Here is a 21,656-nt window from a genome sequence, read left to right on the forward strand (position 1 = left end):
CATAAGCCAGCTGCGCCGGCTAGTATAAAAAGGCGGAACGTGCCTTGAAATGAACCATTCCGACAGGAGCCCTCTTCTTCGATATAGCGAAGGCGTTCGACAAAGTCTGGCACAACGGTTTGATAAACAAACTGTATAACATGGGAGTGCCAGACAGACTCGTGCTCATCATACGAGACTACTTGTCGAACCGTTCGTTCCGATATCGAGTCGAGGGAACGCGTTCCCGGCCCCGTCACGTCACAGCCGGAGTCCCGCAAGGCTCCGCCCTCTCCCCGTTACTATTTAGTTTGTATATCAATGATATACCCCGGTCTCCGGAGACCCATCTGGCGCTCTTCGCCGATGACACCGCCATCTACTACTCGTGTAGGAAGAAGGCGTTGCTTCATCGACGACTTCAGACCGCAGCTACCACCATGGGACAGTGGTTCCGGAAGTGGCGCATCGACATCAACCCCACGAAAAGCACAGCGGTGCTCTTCAAAAGGGGTCGCCCTCCGAACACCACGCTGAGCATCCCCCTCCCGACTAGGCGCGTCAATACCCCCGCCCCCGCCGTTCGCCCGATCACGATGTTCGACCAGCCCATACCGTGGGCCCCGAAGGTCAAATATTTAGGCGTCACCCTCGACAGTAGGATGACATTCCGCCCCCACATCAAGACGGTACGCGATCGTGCCGCCTTCATTCTAGGACGTCTCTACCCGATGATATGTAGGCGAAGTAAAATGTCCCTTAGAAATAAGGTGACACTCTACAAAACTTGCATACGCCCCGTCATGACCTATGCAAGTGTAGTGTTCGCTCACGCGGCCCGCACTCACTTAAAGTCATTCCAAATTATTCAATCCCGTTTTTGCAGGATAGCCGTCGGAGCCCCGTGGTTCGTCAGGAACGTCGACCTCCATGACGACCTGTACTTAGAGTCCACCAGTAAGTATATGCAGTCGGCGTCGATGCGCCACTTCGATAAAGCGGCACGACACGAGAACCCTCTCATCGTGGCCGCCGGTAACTACATTCCCGATCCTGCGGACAGAATGGAAAGCAGTCGACGTCGCCCAAAACACGTCATCTCGGATCCTCCCGATCCACTAACGGTGCTTCTAGGTACTTCAAGCACCGGTCACCGTTCTCGTCGAACCCGTCGCTTGCGACGAAGGGCTCGACGAGTAAATTAACTCTCAGATACAGCCCACTGAGTTTCTCGCCGGATCTTCTCAGTGGGTCGCGTTTCCGATCCGGTGGTAGATTCTGCGAAGCACGACTCTTGCTAGGGTTCGTGTTAGCAACGTCATCAGGTTTGAGCCCCGTGAGCTCACCTACAAAAGTTAGGGTTACGCTGATATAGCCTCTCAAGGCTCTCAGCTTAGGTAGGAAAAAAATAATAATAATGAAATGAACATTCGTTGGACTGCGTTTGCCTGGTGCACTTACTATATCCTTGTTACGTTGTGTGATTCAGTGACTGTTGTACGTACTGGTTAAAGTTGGACAAGTGTTAAAGTGAATTGTTAAGATAACATATTGTTGATTAAATCAGAAATCAAAGGTGACTTCGTTTTACTTGCTGTTCAGCAAGATAATGTCTACCTTCAAGCTTACATCAGAAGTGAGATCAGGACTCTACTCTCACTGGCGTGACGTGTTTGAACATGAAGTACAGCAAAAAAAACATGATGCAGATCAGAATACTAGTAGTGGCCACAAGAGCGTGAATGCAGCATACGTAAGTCGTGTAATAACGTCTCTGTTACCTCGATGGAAGATCTGAGCCACGAAGAAATCGTCACATCTTACGTTCTGGCTCATGTTGCCCAGTTTGACTGTCGACTTCATCACATGGCATTTACTAACGGAAATACAACACGTAACAAGCTATTGCAAGAAATTAAGGCAAGTGCAAATCTCAAGTGAAACTTCGATCGCAATAATGGATCTGTCATGACGAGTGGGTAGTTCCGACACGAATCGTTTTTAAGCCAATGACTACTGCTAGAGTTACATGGCACTAGTACAGTAAACCAGGACATGAGACTGTGAATTGTCGCTGAAATTTTAGAATCTACTCGATTCAATACCAATAACACTACACGTTCGATGACTTCGGGCTCCAGCAAGCAAGCAAACAAGAAAGCAAGCAAGTTTCCGTGGGGAAGAAAAATTGACACATCTGAAGTCGTCGTGACCTGTAAGATAAGACGTCCGGTGCGTTCGTGTCTGGCGATGCGGCGGTGTTCGGGTTCCGCTGGCGGATGCAGGTTTTTCCGGTGAAGTGCGTGCTTGTGCGTGCTTGACAAGTGTTCGCGGTTGGCTTCCTCAGTGTGGGAGTAACATCGTGTAAGAGAGGTGGAACCCGTAAAATTGTAGTTTGCGTGGTGGCTGGTAAGATTTGTTGCGGTAAGAAGTTTGCATGGTGGTAAAATGTCTTGTGAGTCTGCACAGGTAGCCGGAGGTGAGACTTCCGCGGTCGCGGCCCACCCAGTCCGCGAGAACCGGGCAGATCGCCTCGACGGTACGGAGGCCGGCCGACGGGTCCGCCAAACGACGAGACCACGCCTCCAGCACGGACTGCCCATATTGGAGCCCCCGCGCTCCGGCTGCACTTGCGCTAGGGCGCGCCGCCTCATAGGAGACTGTGAGGTATCATTGAATAACTCTGACTGCGATCGCGCGCTGCCGGCGTCGCAGCGCGGCGACGTTCTCGTGGGTAAGGACGTGGCACCAGACGGGTGCTCCGTATAGTGCCATCGACCACACGGGTACCATCACCCTGCCTATTTCTACCGTGAAGCAGTGGTGTATTTCGGTTTGAAGGGTGGGGCAGCGGTTGTAACTATACTGAGACCTTAGAACTTCTATCTCAAGGTGTGTGGTGCGTTTACGCTGTGGATGTCTATGGGTTCCAGTAACCACTTAACACAAGGTGGGCTGTGAGCTCGTCCACACATTAATACGAAGAGCATAATCAAACGAAATTAGATACGAAGTTTAAAGGGCCGTTTAAAGTAGTTGAAGTATTGGATGGTGTCGATTTAATTTTGACTCTCACACATTCGCTTAAGGCTCGAGCTGCTACTTGCCTCACAAAAATACAGCCTGGTAAGATATCCTGGCCTACTATTAAAGAGATGCTGACAAAATTATCTAATGATGCAAGACCACTTCGACCTGGTTATTAAATTTGAAATGGAAAGCAAAAAGGGACCAGCTGAAGCCGGTATCCGGCTATGGCAACTTATAAAGAAGATTCCCGACGCTAATGTGCCAGAACAAATAGCCACCGGATTTGTTATATCAATACTGTCGCAGTGTGATGAAAGAATCCGTCGGGAATTGAACTCTGTTACGTGGCTTTACCCTCAAAAGAAAAAACGAAGATCCTGATAAAGAACCAAAACGCTTTCGAAGTTTTTTTCCATGGAAGCTGCCATTTCTGCGGAAAACCTGGGCATCGTGCCGAAGGGTGTTGCGACAGATACTGCTCTCAAACTTTTTTCGATATTCCAGCAAAACCTGAACAACCTCCTCATCCGTGGGCGCCCGGCTCTCGCTTGCAAGTCAGCTGTTACGTGTGCGGTGATGCGAGTCATGTAGCTTCTGGGTGTTTCATGCGCTACAAGAAGAAAAACGACACTACTCCAGGTGCGGTGGCAGGTGCAACCAGAGACGTCAACGTGTGTTCCAGAGCTTCAGTGTGTTACAGATAAGTGGTTTTGGTTTCCCCTTTATGTTCCATTCAGGGTCAGAATGTAGTCTTATAAAACAAAGCCATAGTAATTTATTCAATGGTAAGAGGTTTCATGAACAAATCACTCTTTGATCTGAAAGTAACTCGGACCAATCATGGCAAGAGCAGTTAGGGGATATTCAACTCGCCCTTAATAGTACACGTTGTCAAGTAACAGGGTTTACTCCAATAGAATAGATGTTTACCGTTCAGGGTAGTTCACATGAAATATCTAAAGTTTCAACAGAGTGATAATCCCTTGGTTTAGTCGAGGCAAAGCTAAAGTCAAACTTTTTTCCGCTGGGGATTTTGTTTTCGTAAGTTGACCGAAAATGTAAAGGTCCCTTCAACATTACTGCAGTTTTGGAAAACGATAGGTATAAATTGAGACATGTAAATAGTTCTAATAGAGTGTACAAATTTCCCCATGAAAACTTACGTGAAATACCTCGAGGCCCGTCAGGCCTACTAGAAATTTCTGAAAATTATAGTGACGATGACGTGACGGCGTACACAGATGGGTTAATTAATCTTGTTCATGAAACTGATCTTAATGATGACGACTCTATCACTGACAATAGAAGCGACATTTTTGTCCGCAAATAGCGATACAGCAAACATAGTCTGTGGGTAGTGATACAATGTCTGTAAGCTCAGGCACCTCAGGTGCAGGTGTTGGAAATGTAGAAAACGATGGTCGGTCTCGCACTATTTCTGAAGAAATTCCGTATAAATGTTCTGGTTTAAGAAATGTTTTAACGAAAGCTACCGTACACGCAGATTAAAAAAAAAAAAAAAAAAGATAATTGTATGTGGCTAGAGAGATGTTAATCCGGACTAGCAAAAAAAAAAAGAAAAAGAAAAAAAGAAAGTGTGAAGTCATTGAAGGGTCTGTCCGGTCCAATGGCTTGGCTATAGGGATTTTCATCCAGATTAGCCACAACAATTAGCTACAGGGATTGCGATTCGGTCTAGCATTATCCGGTCCAGTTCGAAAAACTGAAGGGATAACAATTCCGGTCTAAGTTAAAAGGGACATACTTACATACCTGAAGAGTTTTAAATGAACTGGCCCAGGATTTTCTGAAGAATTATGCGAACCGAACCGTACTAGATTGTTAATATCATAGACCACGTTTTAAGTTGCATCCGTTAATGTCAGGATGAACGAACACGTTTGTTGTTCACAGACATACCATAAGAATGCGCGCACGAGGACGAGCGCACGTCAGTATGGCCGTGACGGCGTTAACGATATTTATGTTATATAGCACGTGCAATAGGAGTGACTCACACAAGCCAGGTGCGCCGGCCGTGTCGTTCCACTCGTAAACAACAGCTGCAACAGAAGTGACTCATAAGCCAGCTGCGCCGGCTAGTATAAAAAGGCGGAACGTGCCTTGAAATGAACATTCGTTGGACTGCGTTTGCCTGGTGCACTTACTATATCCTTGTTACGTTGTGTGATTCAGTGACTGTTGTACGTACTGGTTAAAGTTGGACAAGTGTTAAAGTGAATTGTTAAGATAACATATTGTTGATTAAATCAGAAATCAAAGGTGACTTCGTTTAACTTGGTGTTCAACAAAATAATGTCTACCCTCAAGCTTACATGTACTTATTTTCATTGCTCAATATGCAAACATGTAGTTTATCTCACTTACTCTTAGCGCATGCAGTATTGTTATGAATGTGATAGACAGATATCCGCGAGACACGTACGGCGTATGCCAGTATATTTTCGAGTGATAGATACAACCCGACCGATGTGAGTTGGCTAACATTATGAATAGAGTAATACGGAATAATAGCATATCAGAATTCGACGGATTACCGATACACGAATACAAGCTGTATTACGAATATCATAATGAATACTAATATATCGGTCTCACCCTTAGTCGTAATAGATTAAGTAAATTTGTATTTTAATTAAAGTTTAAATGAAGATAATAATGTGAATAAACGTTATGGTTGTTTGATGACACTATAAAAAGTTTTAGTTCGTCAAACGACATTTCATTTCAGGTATTAACACCGAATACCTACATAGGTAGACAAAATAATGTTATGGAATATTACGATTTGTTTTTTTATTTTCGTAAAACTACACGAAGCGGCAAACATTTTGGTCGTTATTCCTTATGCGGTCACATCTCATTACAAAATGCAGAGGCCGATTGGATTAGAATTAGCGCGAAGGGGCCACAATGTGACGGTTATAACACCGTACTTAGAACTCGATTGTCCACCGACGTATCATCAGGTGAAAGTCAGCGAAAAAAAAATATGGACGGTTATTGGTAAGTTTTTAAAATTGAAAATTATTAAATAAATATATATTTTTTTATTGCCGTATGCTCGTCTGCCTTGTAGGCAGACGAGCATACGGCCAACCTGATGGTGAGTGGTTACCGTCGCCCATGGACTTCAGCAATGCCAGCGGCAGAGCGAAGGCGCTGCCTACCGCGATCTAAATCTAAATCTTTTTGGTCTAAATGGATAGACGAAGATCAGGGTTTTTTTGAGATTGACGGATTTCTGCTGGCCCGGAAGCAGACCGCATCTTTACCAAGATGGATGGCCGGCCTCAGGTTCAGCCACGAGAGATTTTTTCGTTCTAATAACTGCCCGAGCCCCTCTGAAGAAAGTTCATTATTTTGGGAAGATCTGACCAGAAACTTAGCGGATTGATGTACTTTGTTGGACTTCATCGTGTCAAACTCTTTGCTGTCTTCACACGGTGACGTATATTGTGCTACTACTACTAGTACTAGAATAAAAGCGACCAACTGCACTAAGAGTGGTTCGGGTGGACTTATCAGCACAACGCATCGAAATGTCGACGTTGTCTAACTGCTGCAGAAGCCAGGTCAGGAGTGTAATTAGTAGCGGCGACTAAAAAAGGGATATAGCTGGGGTCGCTGTTTTTAAGTAGCGTTCCGACACTGACTTACTTACATACAGATGTGTCCACGATATATATTTATTTTTTATTGCTTTTGTAGGCAGACGAGCATACGACCCACCTAATTCTAAGTGGTTAAAGTCATTCATGGGCGTCATTAACACCAGGGGCACAGTCAAGTCAAGCCTCGTTTGAAGAATGACAAGTCGTAGAGCTCGGGAAACACCGTGCAGGGGACTTCATTCCAAAGTCGGATGGCAAAAAGATCTCTGGTAATGCACTGTCAATTGACGCATCGGATCCAGATAGTATAGAGAGATAGAACTTTGCTCCAGTGGCGGATGGCGTGATCATTAAAAGGAGATGGGGGATCAACTGGAATAATTCCTCAGAGCACTCCCCATTCCATGGAACAAACGGTACAAAACACAGAGAGTACCGAAGTCCCTCCGTAGATCCAGAGGTTCAAAGTGATCTGCGAGAACGGTACTATCGACAATCCGAACGACCTGTCTCTGTATCGAGCTAAATGGAAGTAGCTGGTACTTGGAAGCCCCGGCCCCGAGGTGGGAGCACTAGTCCACGTGAGGCCGGACCCCTGCTTTGTAAATCGCAAGTCCCCAAGATGGTTGTATAGATCCATCTGAGTTACGGACTACGGTCATCTAACGGCTACCCTACAATAGTGGGATAGTAATATTTGTAAGGAGTTAATAGGAGCACGGACCGCGTAAGCGAACATCAAACTTGAATGCAAATACATACAAGTCTTCAGAGCAGAGTTCAAAAATATTATCTAGAACCGCTGCTTTGATCGACAGTCCGTTTCCACAGATCTTTTCTGCCACGTATCATCCGGCTTTGCAATGAACTTCCCTCGTCGGTGTTACCCCAGCGCTATGAAATCTCCTTCTTCAAACGAGGTTTGCGGAGAGTATTAAATGGAAGCAGCGGCCTGGCTCTGCCCCTGGAGTTGCTGACGTCCACGAGGGGCAGTAACCATCAGGTGGGCTCTAAGCTCGTCTGCCTACAAAGACAGTAAAAAAATGTCACCTTACTATGAAGGGACAGCTTACTCCATTTACAGATTGTCCACTCAATCTGTTTGGCCTGTCGAGGACTAACATGGACAGAAAACGTGAGGTTGAAGTCAATTCAATATAACGGATAACCCACCTTTTAAACTGGTTGGCAAGAATGCGTCGTGGCACAAACGAACCAAATAACTATCGATGTGGACTCAAAATATGCTGAGTTCACTACCTTATTGGTGTTAAGAAGTTACCGAAGCCTTACTTTAATAGTGGAAAACCTAACTTTAACCTCAATAGTGGAAGTCATTCGTGACGAGATGACGCACTTGACACGTGTCGTATCTTTATCTATATAATATACTAGCGACCCGCCCTCGCTTCGCTTCGGAAACATTAAAACACACATGAAACAAAAAAAAAAAAATTAAAAAAAATTTAAAAAAAGTAGCCTATGTTCATCAGGGACAATGTCGGCTTCTAATGGAAAAAGAATTTTTCAAATCGGTCCAGTAGTTTCGGAGCCTATTCGAAACAAACAAACAAACAAATCTTTCCTCTTTATAATATTAGTATAGATATAGATTTATATTAATAAATAACATAATATATAAAGCTACAGTGGTTTTTATGGATGTTCCGTTATAACTACTGAACCATGCATCCGATTGACTTGAAACTTGGTATCCATGTACAAAATACACGTACTTAATAAATAGGCTAATATTTATGAGTGTTGGACTACCTAACAATAATGACAATAAATAATAATGTTAATTTTAAATACCCAGAAAAGCGGGCGAGTACGGCTAGTATTTCCTATATATATATATACAAGTAAAAAGCCATTACTTACAGATAAACGGTGGGAAGATCTATCTAACGTAGTTAAAGTTACATCCGTAGACTTTCACAGTAATATCCTTTGGACAGGCGGATTGGCTTTAACGAAGACGACTCTAAAGAATCCAGATGTACAGAAATTCCTAACTAACAATCAGACTTTTGATGCCGTTATTAGCGAACAATTTTATCAAGAAGCTACATACATTTTTGCTCATAAATATAAAGCTCCTTTAATTCTTATCACTACTTTTGGAAGTTCGATAAAGCATAATGTGGCAACTAGAAATCCTTTACAATTGGCTACGTTAGTCAACGAATTTGTGGAAATAAAATCACCAAATTTTTTTAACGGGAGACTTTGGAATTTGTTATTTTCAAGCTACGAATACATTTGGTGGAGATTCTGGTTTTTGAAGAAGCAAGAGGAACTAGTAGAAAAATACGTTCCAAATTTACCTCAACCATCTCCGAGCCTTTATGAACTACAGCAGAATGTTTCTTTGTATCTTATGAACACGCATTTCAGTTTCGATCCTCCTGCTGCTTATTTGCCCAATTTTATTGAAATCGGCGGTATTCATCTGAATGAAGAAGTCGAAAAACTACCACAAGTGAATAATTTACTCGCCTTTATTTTAGCTTTATTACTCGAAGAGTTTGATAAAAATAGTAACAAATGTAACCAATTATTTTGTAGGACATCCAAAGAATATTAGACGAAGCAAGCAATGGAGTTGTATATGTAAATTTTGGATCTAATATTAAGAGTTCAGAATTGCCTATTGAAAAGAAGAATGCGCTAATCAACGTATTTAAGAGCTTAAACCAAACGGTGCTATGGAAATGGGAAGACGACAATTTTGGCAACCAAACTGCTAACATTAAAACGCGAAAATGGCTGCCACAAAAGGAAATCTTAGGTATGTGTGGATGCCACCTGTAAAAAGCTTTATAATGAAAAGCCTTGTATAAGAAGTATATATTGGAAAGATGTAGTCAAAATTAATAGCTTCCCTTATTAATTAATTTAGGAGTCACTCGAACAAAAATAGTATAGTTGTCTAAGGGTGCAGCGTAATTTTTGAATGAACTAACAACATCTTGTGAATAAACAAAGTTGACGGGGATGAGATAACGTTTTTAACCACTTATGAGCCAGCTTGCATTTGTGAGAATCTGTAAAAATCCGAAACCCATTCTGCACTAATAAATCAACATCCTTAAAGATCGTTCCTCTGCAAGGGAAGATAGTTAGGTCTACTACAGATTTCTAAAAATTTCGTGCCGTTACTGTTATTTAACATTAATTTTGATTTTCATACTGAATGTGTTGTATGATTTTAATTTTTATTTCAGCTCACCAAAATGTGAGAATATTTATATCACACGGTGGTTTAATGGGAACCATTGAAGCAATTTTCCACGGAGTTCCCATTATTGGTATTCCATTGTTCGGAGATCAATACAATAACCTACTACAAATAGAAAATGCAGGATCTGGTATCATTCTTGAATATCACAACCTAAACGAAAACAATATGCGTTCTCTGATAAACCATGTTCTCAGTAATGAAAAGTACAAAAATAATGCTAGAGAATTATCGATAAGGTTTAGAGATAGACCAATTAAGGCTCTAGACGCTGCAATGTATTGGATCGAATACGTTATAAGACACAAAGGCGCTCATTTCATGAAAAATCCCGCATTAAAATTGAATTGGTTTGCCTACAACATGTTTGATGTTTATCTTTTCATTTTATGTGTATTTATAATTAGCGTGTACGTAATTTATAGATGTTTAAAGTTTTTAGTTTATTTTCGTATAAATACAAGGTTTGATAGAAAATTGTGTGGGAAAGTTAAATTTCAATAAACAGAATAAAAGTTTGAAATCTAATTACGACATTTTGTTTTTTTGCTATTATGTTTGTTTAGGTTTAAAAAAAAACAAGAAATAGTTCACGAGTTCGCATGATTTTGGTAGTCGGCATTGAAGGGAAATAAACAATTTTCGAAAACAAAAATAGGCAGTGTTTTTTTTTTTTTTTTGCTTAGATGGTTGGACGAGCTCACAGCCCACCTGGTGTTAAGTGGTTACTGGAGCCCATAGACATCTACAACGTAAAATGCGCCACCCACCTTGAGATATAAGTTCTAAGGTCTCAAGTATAGTTACAACGGCTGCCCCACCCTTCAAACCGAAACGCATTACTGCTTCACGGCAGAAATAGGCGGGGCGGTGGTACCTACCCGGTGGACTCACAAGAGGTCCTACCACCAGTAAAAAAGTGTTTTGTGCCTTTGCCTACGTTTGGCGCTAGGGGCACTGTTCGAACTCTATATAAATTTGAGTTAACTTTCACGCTATCGAGAACGTTAAAAACTCACACTAAGCGCACTGAAGTGACGGCGGCAAAACGAATCTCGGCTGCGCGAAATGTGTGATACCGTATCTAACATAAATCTAAAAAAAGATATATTTAATTTCAATTAAAAACGTAATCATTATACGGATATAATAAAAATATTATAAAAAAATTATAAATTTTTGAAAATATTGTTTTTTAATTTTTCGGCAAGACCTCAAAACCTGTCAGGATATCAGATATTTGTAAATTTGACACATATATAGTATTGCATTTGTTATTGTCCTCTCTTGAAGAAGTAAATGAAGGGTTTACAAAAAAATATAAAAAAGTTTGAAATTTTATTGTCGTCGAAATGTTTCTACATTATTTTTAGCATAAGCGCGCCACCTGTTGTAGTATTTGAGAACAACGAATGCCAAACTGGAAATCGTTTAACAGAACAAATTCAAAAAAACAACTAGTTTCATTAGTACGTTTTAGTCGTACAGTATATCACTAGATGTCGCGGAATTAAAAAAACTGAACTGGTACACCTTTTTGGGCCTTTTTTTTTTATTGCCCTTTTAGGCTGACGAGCATACGGCCCACCTGATGGTGAGTGGTTACCGTCGCCCATGGACCTCAGCAATGCCAGGGGCAGAGCCAAGCCGCTGCCTACCGCTTAATACTCTCCACAAGCCTCGTTTGAAGAAGGACTTGTCATAGCGCTCGGGAAACACCGTATCCACGAGTATCCGTGTCACCGCGTAGGCGTAGGGATTCTAATTAACGGACCCACTAAACAGCACTGAGTATCCTAGCCCCAACCGAGACAGGATTGGGAATGGCAGGACGGGCAATTGCGGTCAATACTACAACAAGCAGCGTGGTACCCTAAAGCCTCTAAAGACCGGCGGAGTCGTCACATAAAACGACTTTACATCGGCTATCATTGTTGACGACGAGTCAGGCCACCGAAAAAAAAAAAAAAAGGCCACCCAAGCAGCGCGACTGTTGCTTCGGAGTATCCTTTTGGATCAGAACCAGCCGAAAGGTCGGAATGCTATACGTAACCGCCTGTTGCTCTTTAATACCAACTTTGAGGTGTGTTAATTTTCCTTTTTTATTTTTTCAAACTCTAGATTTCAGTCGTCATATTATTAACACATATTTTTAGTAAATAAAGTATTTTCTTCAAGTTCTTCAAGATCAATTGAATGGAATTTGAGAATGGTGTAGGTTAATTCTGAGAGAGGTATACCGATGCTCTAATGTTATTTTATTGATCATTTTGAATTGTCCTCCTATCTGCTCTGTTTTTTTTTAATATTTGTTATTTGTTTCCTAATGTCCACATTCTCTTGACGGTCATGGACTTGGTTAATAGCTTGCTATTTCGGTTTAGAATTTTATTAATTTGACAAGAATAATATTTAATATTATTAATAATGCAGGGTGTAGCGAAGGCTCTTCGAGTGACGTAAGCATAATAAAAATCAAACCCGCAAAATTATAATTTGCGTAATGACTGGTGGTTGGACCTTTTGGGAGTCCGCACGGGTAGGTACCACCATCCCGCCTATTTCCGCCGTGAAGCAGTAATGCGTTTCGGTTCGAAGGGCGGCGTAGCCGTTGTAACTATACTGAGACCTTAGAACATAATTATATCTCGAAGTGGGTGGCGCATTTACGTTGCAGATGTCTATGGGCTTCAGTAACCACTTAACACCAGGTGGGCTGTGAGCTCGTCCATCCATCTAAGCAACAAAAAAAAAAGTATTTTCTGAGAAATTTTTCATACTTGTCAATTTGTGTTTAGGATTCGAAAACTAGCAGAGCGTCTGGCACCAATCCTCTTACCGTGTCCGAACGGCAAATGTAGCGAAGACAGCGATGTAGCATTGAAAGCAACATCTTGTATTTTCTTCGATGTTCATAAAAATTGTGAAAGCAGACGTGTGAAGTGTTAGGTAGGTCATGTGAGGAGTTAGCTAGCTAAAAATACTTGGATGGACTGTGTGAAAAAGGATATACGAGAAGAGAATGTGGATACAGAGGTGACGTTTGTTAGACCTGAAGGGAGACAGAGGGAAAGCTGTCCAACTCCTAGCGGGATAAGGGTAAGAAGAAGAAGAAGAAGGTCAGCAATTCGTATCGAAACACGGAAATGTAATGGCATCTCATTATTATTTTTGGTAAAAAAAATTAATCACCCAAAAAGCCATTGATTCGTAGAGATTCTAATAGTTTTTTAAAGTCAATATTCTGGAATTATAATAATGATTCGAATCGATTACGCATTATGACATGACTGATCGATTTCTACTCGAGCTGTCACAAGTAAAATAAATGGTTAGAAGGAGATTAATATTATACCTATTGCGGCCCATGAAACAAATAGCCTAAAACCTTTGAAATACATTTCTAAGCCCTTTGTATCCGAATTGAATATTACATTTCCTTAATCGTCTGTACAAATAGTATTACTATTGTTAAAGGGCTTTCTCGGACACAATACAATAATAGAAGTAGTCGGGTACGGCAATTAAAGACAATGGGTAATAGTTTCAGGAAATTCATATCGTGAATCCTTTCCTGTATGCGATCAAATTAATATTAGCCGAATTATTACAGTTACCAATAAATTTAATTTAATAATAATATAATATAATAATAATAAGCCTTTTATTTCCCATCACCTAAATATTACATGTAAATATTGTCAACCATATATAAATCCCATATTCAGATCCAATTACATTGCCGTTCTCTTTTCCTCGACAGGAACCCCTATTTGGGTATAGGCCTCCTCCAGCTTAATCCAATTTTCCCTGTTCCCAGCCTGCCTCATCCATTCCTTCCCAGCGGTGACTATGATATCATCACTCCATCGCTTCATAGGTCGTCCTTTCCTTCTTTTCCCATTAGGCCCTTTCCATTTTGTCACTTCAATTGTCCATCGTTTGTCACTGTAGCGTGCTACGTGGCCAGCCCATCGCCACTTTAATCTTTTACTGAAGTTTAGGACATCAATTAGTTTTGTCTTTTTTCGTATAAATTCACTTCTTACTTTATATTTTCTTTTTATTTTTAAAATGCTTCTTTCCATAGCTTTCTGGCAATTAACCATTTTTGTTTTTATGGTGGTGTTGAAAGTCCACGATTGGCAACCATATGTGAGAGTTGGTAAGATGCATGTATCCATAACTGTTTTCTTCAGGTGGAGTGGATAGTCTCCTTTCATTATCTCTTTGAGTGACCAATATTTTTTCCAACTCATATTTATTCTACGTTGTACCTCTTCTTCTTCGCTTCTGTCTTCAAATGATATTTCTTTTCCTAGATATATGTATTTGTTTACGAATTCTAATGTTTTTCCTTCAAGTTTTATTGGATGTTTGACGCTGTTTGTCATTACTTTTGTTTTGTCTTTATTCATTAATAGGCCTACTCTTTTACTTTGTACACTTAGTTGGTTTATCATTTTTTCTAGTTTTCTACTGTTATCAGCTAAGAGGACTATATCGTCTGCAAATCTGAGGTGACTCAAGTATTGGTTACATATTTTAAGGCCTTCGTTTTTCCATTTCAGCTCCTCAAAAATGCTATGCAGCACTGCTATGAAGATCTTCGGGGAAAGTGGATCTCCTTGTCTCACTCCTCTTAGAATAGGTATTTCAGGTCCTCGGTTCTCTAGTTTCACACAACTAGTGCTCTTGTCGTAAATGTTCTTCAAGACATTTTTGTACTTGTCGTGGACCTGACATTTGTCCAGTGCCTCCCAGATGGCATCATGTGAGATCGTATCAAATGCCTTAGCGTAATCGATAAAACCTATATATATTGATCTGTTGAACTCCTTGTACTTTTCTATTATTTGCTCCATTACATGAATATGGTCTAATGTTGAAAAACCTGACCGGAACCCCGCTTGTTCTTTTGGTTGTAGGTTTTCAATTTTGCTACTGATTCTGCTTAATAGTATAGAGGTAAAAAGTTTATATATGCTCTGGAGAAGGTTAATTGGTCGGTAGTTGCCTATATCTCGAGGGTCACCTTTTTTATATATCAAAATTATATCTGCTTTCTTCCACTGTTCTGGTATTAATCCCGTGCTTAAAATTTTGGTAAACAAGCATGAAAGTGAACGCGCTAATAAAGTAGTCCCAAATATTAAAGCTTCATTGGATATACCGTCTGGCCCTGGGCTTTTTTCTGACTTTAATTTTTTAATATGCTTTATTACTTCCTTCGTGTCGATTTCTACAGGCTCATCTTTTACGTTTTTACACTCTATGAAATGGTTACTTTTACTTATACTAGTTTTATACTTGCTATTATATAGCGCTTTGTAGAACTCTGTAGCACTATCTATAATATCTTTTCTAGTGTTAGGTCTTGTACTCCTCGACTTTAAATTTTGTATCCAACTTTTGTGAGTATTTAATTGTCTATATGCTCTTTTTGTGCTCCTGTACTGTTTTATGTTTGTTTCTATTATCTGTTTTCTGTAGTTTGCATAGTCTTGTTTAACGGCTTTATTAGTTTTTTTGAATAGCATACTTAGCTCTGCCTTCATTTCCGAAGTTTTTTGTTTTATTTTCAATAGTGTCGAGCGTCTGGTCATTAGTTTTATTGTTGATTGTGTAAGAATTTTGTTTGAATTACTTTGTTCCTCTTTGTGTTCGTTTGTTGATATGCTTTTTTTTATGACGTGTTCTATTTTGTTGTATAGGGTCTGGACATCGTCGTCTTCAAAAGGTTCGAGTTCTTTTATGTTGTTTTCAAAATTTCTAGTGTACATCATTATTTCTTTTTCAGTTTTGAATATATTTGTGGATGATTTGAACGATATCCTACATTTTTTAGTATTTTGTAAAGAATAAGTTGCTCTAACCAGTCTGTGATCGGAACTATACCCTAAGCCGTGCAGTACTTCTATTTTCCTTATTCTTTTGGGCTGGTTTGATAGGATATAGTCCAATTCATTCTTTACTTTTCCATTTGGTGATTTCCAAGTCCATTTTCGATTTTGTCTCATTTTGAAATACGTATTCATAATCGACAGTTTGTGTTCGAAGGCAAATTCTATGAGCTTTTCACCTCTTTCGTTTCTTTTTCCATAACCAAATTTACCTAGAATCTTATCTTCTTTTGTTTTAGCTATCCCTACTTTGGCATTGAAGTCTCCCATTAACAGTACATCTCCGCTAGTCTGCGCTTGCGCTTCTTGCAGTGATTCGTAAAATTTTTCCATTTCTTCTTTAGAAGCCTTTTCAGTTGGTGCATACACTTGAATTATTGATATTATCTTTTTGTTGAACTCAAGTTGAAGTATTGCAACTCTTTCAGATAAGCCTGAGAAGCTTAATATATTGTTTTTGTATTCTTTTTTTATCAAAAATCCTACTCCATGCAGGCCAGGTGTTTCTCCTTTAAAGCAGAATATAAAGTCTTGATGCTCTTCGATGCCACTGCTCATCCGTCTAACTTCAGCTAAGCCTAATATATAAATTTTTATTTTTTCTAGTGAGTATACTAGTTCTATATATCTTGTTGTGGATGCTAACGATCTTACGTTAAATGTTCCTATTTGTAGTGATTTTTGAGGTAGTGTTTTGTTTACTGGAGGGTTATGGTCATTTTCCCCCACGGGGTCCAGCCGGCTTGGGGGAGTGTTTTTCTTGGTTGTTTTTTGCAGGTTTGTATTATAATGATTGTTATTAATCCGGTTTCGAGTGTACGGTGATTGCTATACATTTGTTTCCTCTCTTAATGAGTTTGATTTTACGCGTGCCATGTATTCGTACGCATTAGTTGTGTTTACTTTTTTCGGAGCTACGTACAATTCATTTTCTTTTTGTGGTGTGCTGATATTGGGCGGAGAAGGTGGGTCTCTTTTCCTTTTTTCTCGATTAGCATCCGTTTGGCTCTTGATTATTAGTTTATCTAATTTTAAGTATGCTATGTTACCCTTCCTTCGTTCCTCTTCAAGTTTTGGTTGTAATGTTTTGCGTGCTTCTAATATTTCTTTAGTATAATCTTCCTTCACATAAATACCCTGGGGTAATTTATGTTTCGATCTCATTATTTCCATTTTTCTCCAGTACGATACAAGGGATATTAAAATAGGTCGAGGCGTATTTTTTATCTTTCCAATTCTATAGGTATTCATAATTTCGTGCTCTTGTATGTTTAATCCAAGATGACAATTAAGTTTTTCAGATATGTATTTTACCAAACTTAACTCTTCTTGTTTGTCTTCCTTTATTCCAAAGAGTAGTATGTTAGTTTTCTTTTTAGCCATTTCCAGACCTTTAATTTTCTCCTTAAGTTCTTTGACTGAATTTTTAAGTTGTTTGTTTTCGTCATCTATCTTTTTAAATCGCTCATTAATTTGTTGCACAACATTTTTGGTTACAGCTTCTGTTATAGTGATAGTCTGCTGTTTCATTTGCTCTTGAATTTTTTGGAGTTTACTCCTTTAGAATCGATTTACATATATAGGCCCGGGGTATGAAAATTATGGGGACCAAAATCGTACTAGCATGTCACACGAAATGCGTTATGCGCCTAGCATGTCACACGAAATGCATTATGCGCCTGATTGGCTCCTGATTGCGTGATGCGTGCGCGCGCCAATCAGGAGCCAACGCGCGGCCGCGTTATCGCAGGTGACGCCGGGCTGCTGCGCCGGCAGTCCGCCACAAAGCCTCGTACTGATCGCGCGTTTCTCTCATTATTGTATTTTCATATATTTGTTAGTCGTTTGTTTTGTGTCTCGTTAATTTGTTAATAATCTGTTGTGTATCGTGTTGTCGTAATATAGAACTATTTCTCGTATTGTTTCGTTTAATTTTTTATATCCAGTAAACTCCAGTCGTGCGTCGGAGCGGACACACACACTTTTATTTTTTCTAATAATATTTGCATTTGATTATCCATTTTTCAGTGAAAATTTTTATTTAACGTTTTTAGTAGATAGTTTTAAGATAATTCTGGTATAATTTTAGAGTAGATCTGTCAACCCCGACTGTATAGTAACTTATTGATTTCATAAAGTGGCAACACTTAAATTCTTATGTATCGATATGATTTCTTTAAGTTGCCTATCTTGAATGTAAATTGTTAAATTGTCTGTGGTTTAAACTGTGACTTACTTCACTCTGTATTTATCATAATAAATACCCTCAAAATAAAAATATTAAAGTAATAATCTCAAGAGGTTATTTCTTCATTTCTCATTGTTAGATTGCACATTAACACTGTTCACAAACTTTCTTGATTTATTTTTGTATAAAGTATCTTCTATTATCTTGATTTGTGACTTTTTACACTTGATATATATGAGTATTAAGGTAAAACTTTATATTATTTTAAGAGCAAACGAGTACACGTCTATATTATTCTGTCACCGGAACCGGAAAACTTAAATTTAAATTTTAACAGATGTTTATTTAATTTAGTACATAAAACTTGATTGCTAGAACATGACTTAATGATTACATAGGGATATTTAATAGGAAAGGTCAGTTTTATATTTTACGCACGTGTAAAGAAAACACTGAAATATTGTGGTCTAAAATTTTAATTTAATTTTCAATACCGTTTTGACCACTGGATGTAACCCAATACAAGTACCACGGCCGACATTTGGGGTCTACGATTTGACTCAAGAGCTGTCCAAACACTGCCACGCGTCATCCTCGGATATCGCACCGTCTCCTTCGAGGCGGCGTGTGTTTTGGCGGGGACGCCGCCATGGGAGCTGGAGGCGGAGTCGCTCGCTGCCGACTATCGGTGGCGCAGCGAGCTTCGTGCTCGGGGCGTGGCGCGTGTCCCCGAAAGTGAGCTGCGGGCGCGGAAGGCCCATTCTCGGCGGTCCGTGCTCGAGTCGTGGTCGAGGCGATTGGCCAACCCCACGTCTGGGTCTCTCCCCGCACAAAACGGGTGGGACCCCTAGCTCTTAGGGGGCCAGGTCACGGATACGACCCCGGTCCCGACCCCCTGCTCGGCGGCGGCGGGTTTCTGCGTAGTGAGGAGAGCTTTCCCTCACTCGCCCCGCCGCCTCCTTCTGCGAGATGGTGCACTCGCAGAAGTCGAGCATAGCCTTCCATGACTCATCGCTGCCAAGCATCGACGCCACGTTCACGGCATCGTTACTGGAGCCCATAGATATCTACAACGTAAATGTGCCACCCGCCTTAAGATATAAGTTCTAAAGTCTCAGTATAGTTACAACGGCTGCCCCACCCTTTAAACCGGGTGCTGACTCCTGATTATTAAACATGTTCATTCTAGAGCTTAGCTAGAATTACCAATTCCATAACAAAAGGTATTTAGATCTCAAGATTGTACAATACAATTGAACCTTGAATCTAATGTCTCATTGTGTTGTGAGTAATATTGAAGAGACAATAACAACATCACGTACTACATTAAGTTGTGACGACACAGACAACATTACGTGAATTTCACACATTCACACTGAAAGGTGAAGTTGAATTCTTATCTATATATTAATACGTGAAGGAAAAACTTTGTATCCCTTTTTACGAAAATTGCGTGGACGGAGGAGTATGAAATTTTCCACACTTATAGATAATATAGAGAAGAAGTGCACAATGCTAATATTTTTTTAAAATAATGCATAAGTTACATTAAATCAATAAAGAAAACATTACACACACTACATACCATGTATTTGACGCACACACGCATGCATACTATTTATTGTCAAACTTTTGTTCTTGACGTCTGTTGTCAAATTGAGGATAAATTAAATATTGTTTGTCTTTATTAATATTTTTTTATAGTGTAGCCTTGGCGAAATTTGTGATTATAGAAGTATAAAATACAATCATAATAGTGTACAAACTTACAATTCCAATTAATTATTATAGTCGAATTTCGACTACTGCGGGACCTCTAGTTATTGTTAGTAGCGGCTGTTCCATCCAGATAATATATCATAATGTCCGTACCTTCTCATACGTGCTCACATTGCACTCAATCTCCAGTAATGACGTCTATAATTCTGTGCCCATCATAATAAAGAAAACCCTTACTTTGTACCTTTAAATGTTGAATTTTGGACTTTGATTTAACTGTAGATGAAGACGTTCTTAGATAAAACTTTCCAATTTTAGAGAGTACTGCCCTCCTCTATTTTCGATGTCGCATGACGGTTCAATTAGTGAGCGTTGCAAACATATCTCATATTTATTGTGTTGACGTAAGATACAAAGTGTTTGGACTTGCCGTTCGTCTGGTACAAAGTCACCGGACATCTATGCTTCCTAACCTCCAACAAGTGGTCGTGAGAAGTTAAATATATTCGCGAGAAGAATAAATTATTGTATGTATATGTGTATATATTTATGTATATGTATTTATTTAAGTATGAGTATTTGTATCTATAAATATTATGTATGTTATATATACACATATGTTTAAGTAATATCACTATCACACTACACCTACCAAGGTTCATCTCTACACCCTCCTAAGGTAGACTGTCAGAGAATGCCTATGGTATTAAGTCCGCCTTTATACTGTCTAGTATATAAAGTTATAAATAAATAAATAAATATAATTATTTAAAAAAAATCGTAAATTAACGTAATATAATATGTGTAGTCAGTATTTATTAGTCTTAATTACGTAATCTCAGCGCAGTCCAATACTTCGGAATATTAAAATCGGACCGATTTTCTAGTCTAGTTGGAAGGCTATAATACATAAACCATACTTAGAACGACCTTCATTAGCGAGGTCTGCGACGCACAGTACAGATATAAAATAATTATTTATTTGTCAAGACGTATATTCAAGTTCAACAAGAACGGCTATGTTTTAAAAGAAGACCTTGCTTTTGTGTTAGTTCTAAATAAAAAAATCAACCCAAAAAACTGCGTGTCGAACACGCACTGTCAGTATGAACGTTCATTATTAAATTAGAAGTTTTTTTTGCTCAATTAAAATAGCGTTTTTATCATCCTCTAATTCACATAAAATCTACCATGCCAATTTAAATAACTAATGAATAAGTTAAACTTTTTAATGGTGGTAGGATGTCTTGTGAGTCTGCACGGGTAGGTACCACCACCCTGCCTATTTCTGCCGTGAAGCAGTAATACGTTTCGGTTTGAACGGTGGATCAGCCGTTGTATTATACTGAGACCTGAGAACTCATATAACAAGCTAGGTGGCGGCATTTATGCTGTAGATGTCTATGGGCTCTTGTAACCACTTAACTTCAGACGGGTCGTGAGCTCGTCCACCCACATATACTATAATGAAAAAAAAGTAAAAACCGTTTTCGTTGAAAGTTTATTTTTGTTTTCAATGGATAATATAACGGAAATATTTTTACGACTTCACAAGCGCATATCTATCTCGCACGTCATAAAAAAAAAAACTGATTACAGCTTATATGCAATGATGCATTTTTACACGCTTATGTATCGTCAAACGTTCATCGCATTTTTTATACACTGTCAACAAACTACACTTATCTTCTAAATTGCATTCGCTTAAGAATTATGAAGCTTATGTAACTTAGTCTCTGAATTAAAAAAAAATATGACGCATGGACAGAATGTGCTGTGATTATGAATGTTTTGGTTTTAGGCATTAGCTGCAGAACCCAAAAAACCAGTACCGTTTTATTAAATTATACTTGGTCTAAAAGAAGAATATTTGCCATGTTACTAACGAGAATAATTTCAAATCGCAATCGTTAAGTTTTTCAAATAAAATTCCGATCGACTTGATTTATATACTTCTT

At 39.4% G+C, this 21,656-nt stretch overlaps 2 protein-coding genes across 2 annotated transcripts; one reads left to right on the forward strand and one right to left on the reverse strand.

Moving 5' to 3' along the window:
- The first annotated feature begins 1,378 nt into the window (after positions 1-1,378).
- On the forward strand, positions 1,379-10,410 carry UGT39C1 (UDP-glycosyltransferase UGT39C1). Its single transcript, XM_089729146.1, has 5 exons — positions 1,379-3,105; positions 3,514-6,036; positions 8,531-9,129; positions 9,216-9,438; positions 9,875-10,410. Exons 2-5 carry the CDS (start codon positions 5,799-5,801, stop codon positions 10,390-10,392), a joined length of 1,578 nt encoding a protein of 525 aa, XP_089585272.1. The 5' UTR covers positions 1,379-3,105; positions 3,514-5,798; the 3' UTR covers positions 10,393-10,410.
- Positions 10,411-16,619: 6,209 nt separating this feature from the next.
- LOC149502527 (uncharacterized) lies at positions 16,620-17,321 on the reverse strand. The gene has a single exon (XM_089729369.1). The coding sequence runs from the start codon at positions 17,319-17,321 to the stop codon at positions 16,620-16,622; it is 702 nt and encodes a 233-aa protein (XP_089585495.1).
- Positions 17,322-21,656: the final 4,335 nt, after the last annotated feature.

This window comes from Bombyx mandarina, chromosome 08 (assembly GCF_030267445.1).
Source record: "Bombyx mandarina strain Sakado chromosome 08, ASM3026744v2".
In the NCBI taxonomy this organism is placed as follows: Eukaryota; Metazoa; Arthropoda; class Insecta; order Lepidoptera; family Bombycidae; genus Bombyx; species Bombyx mandarina.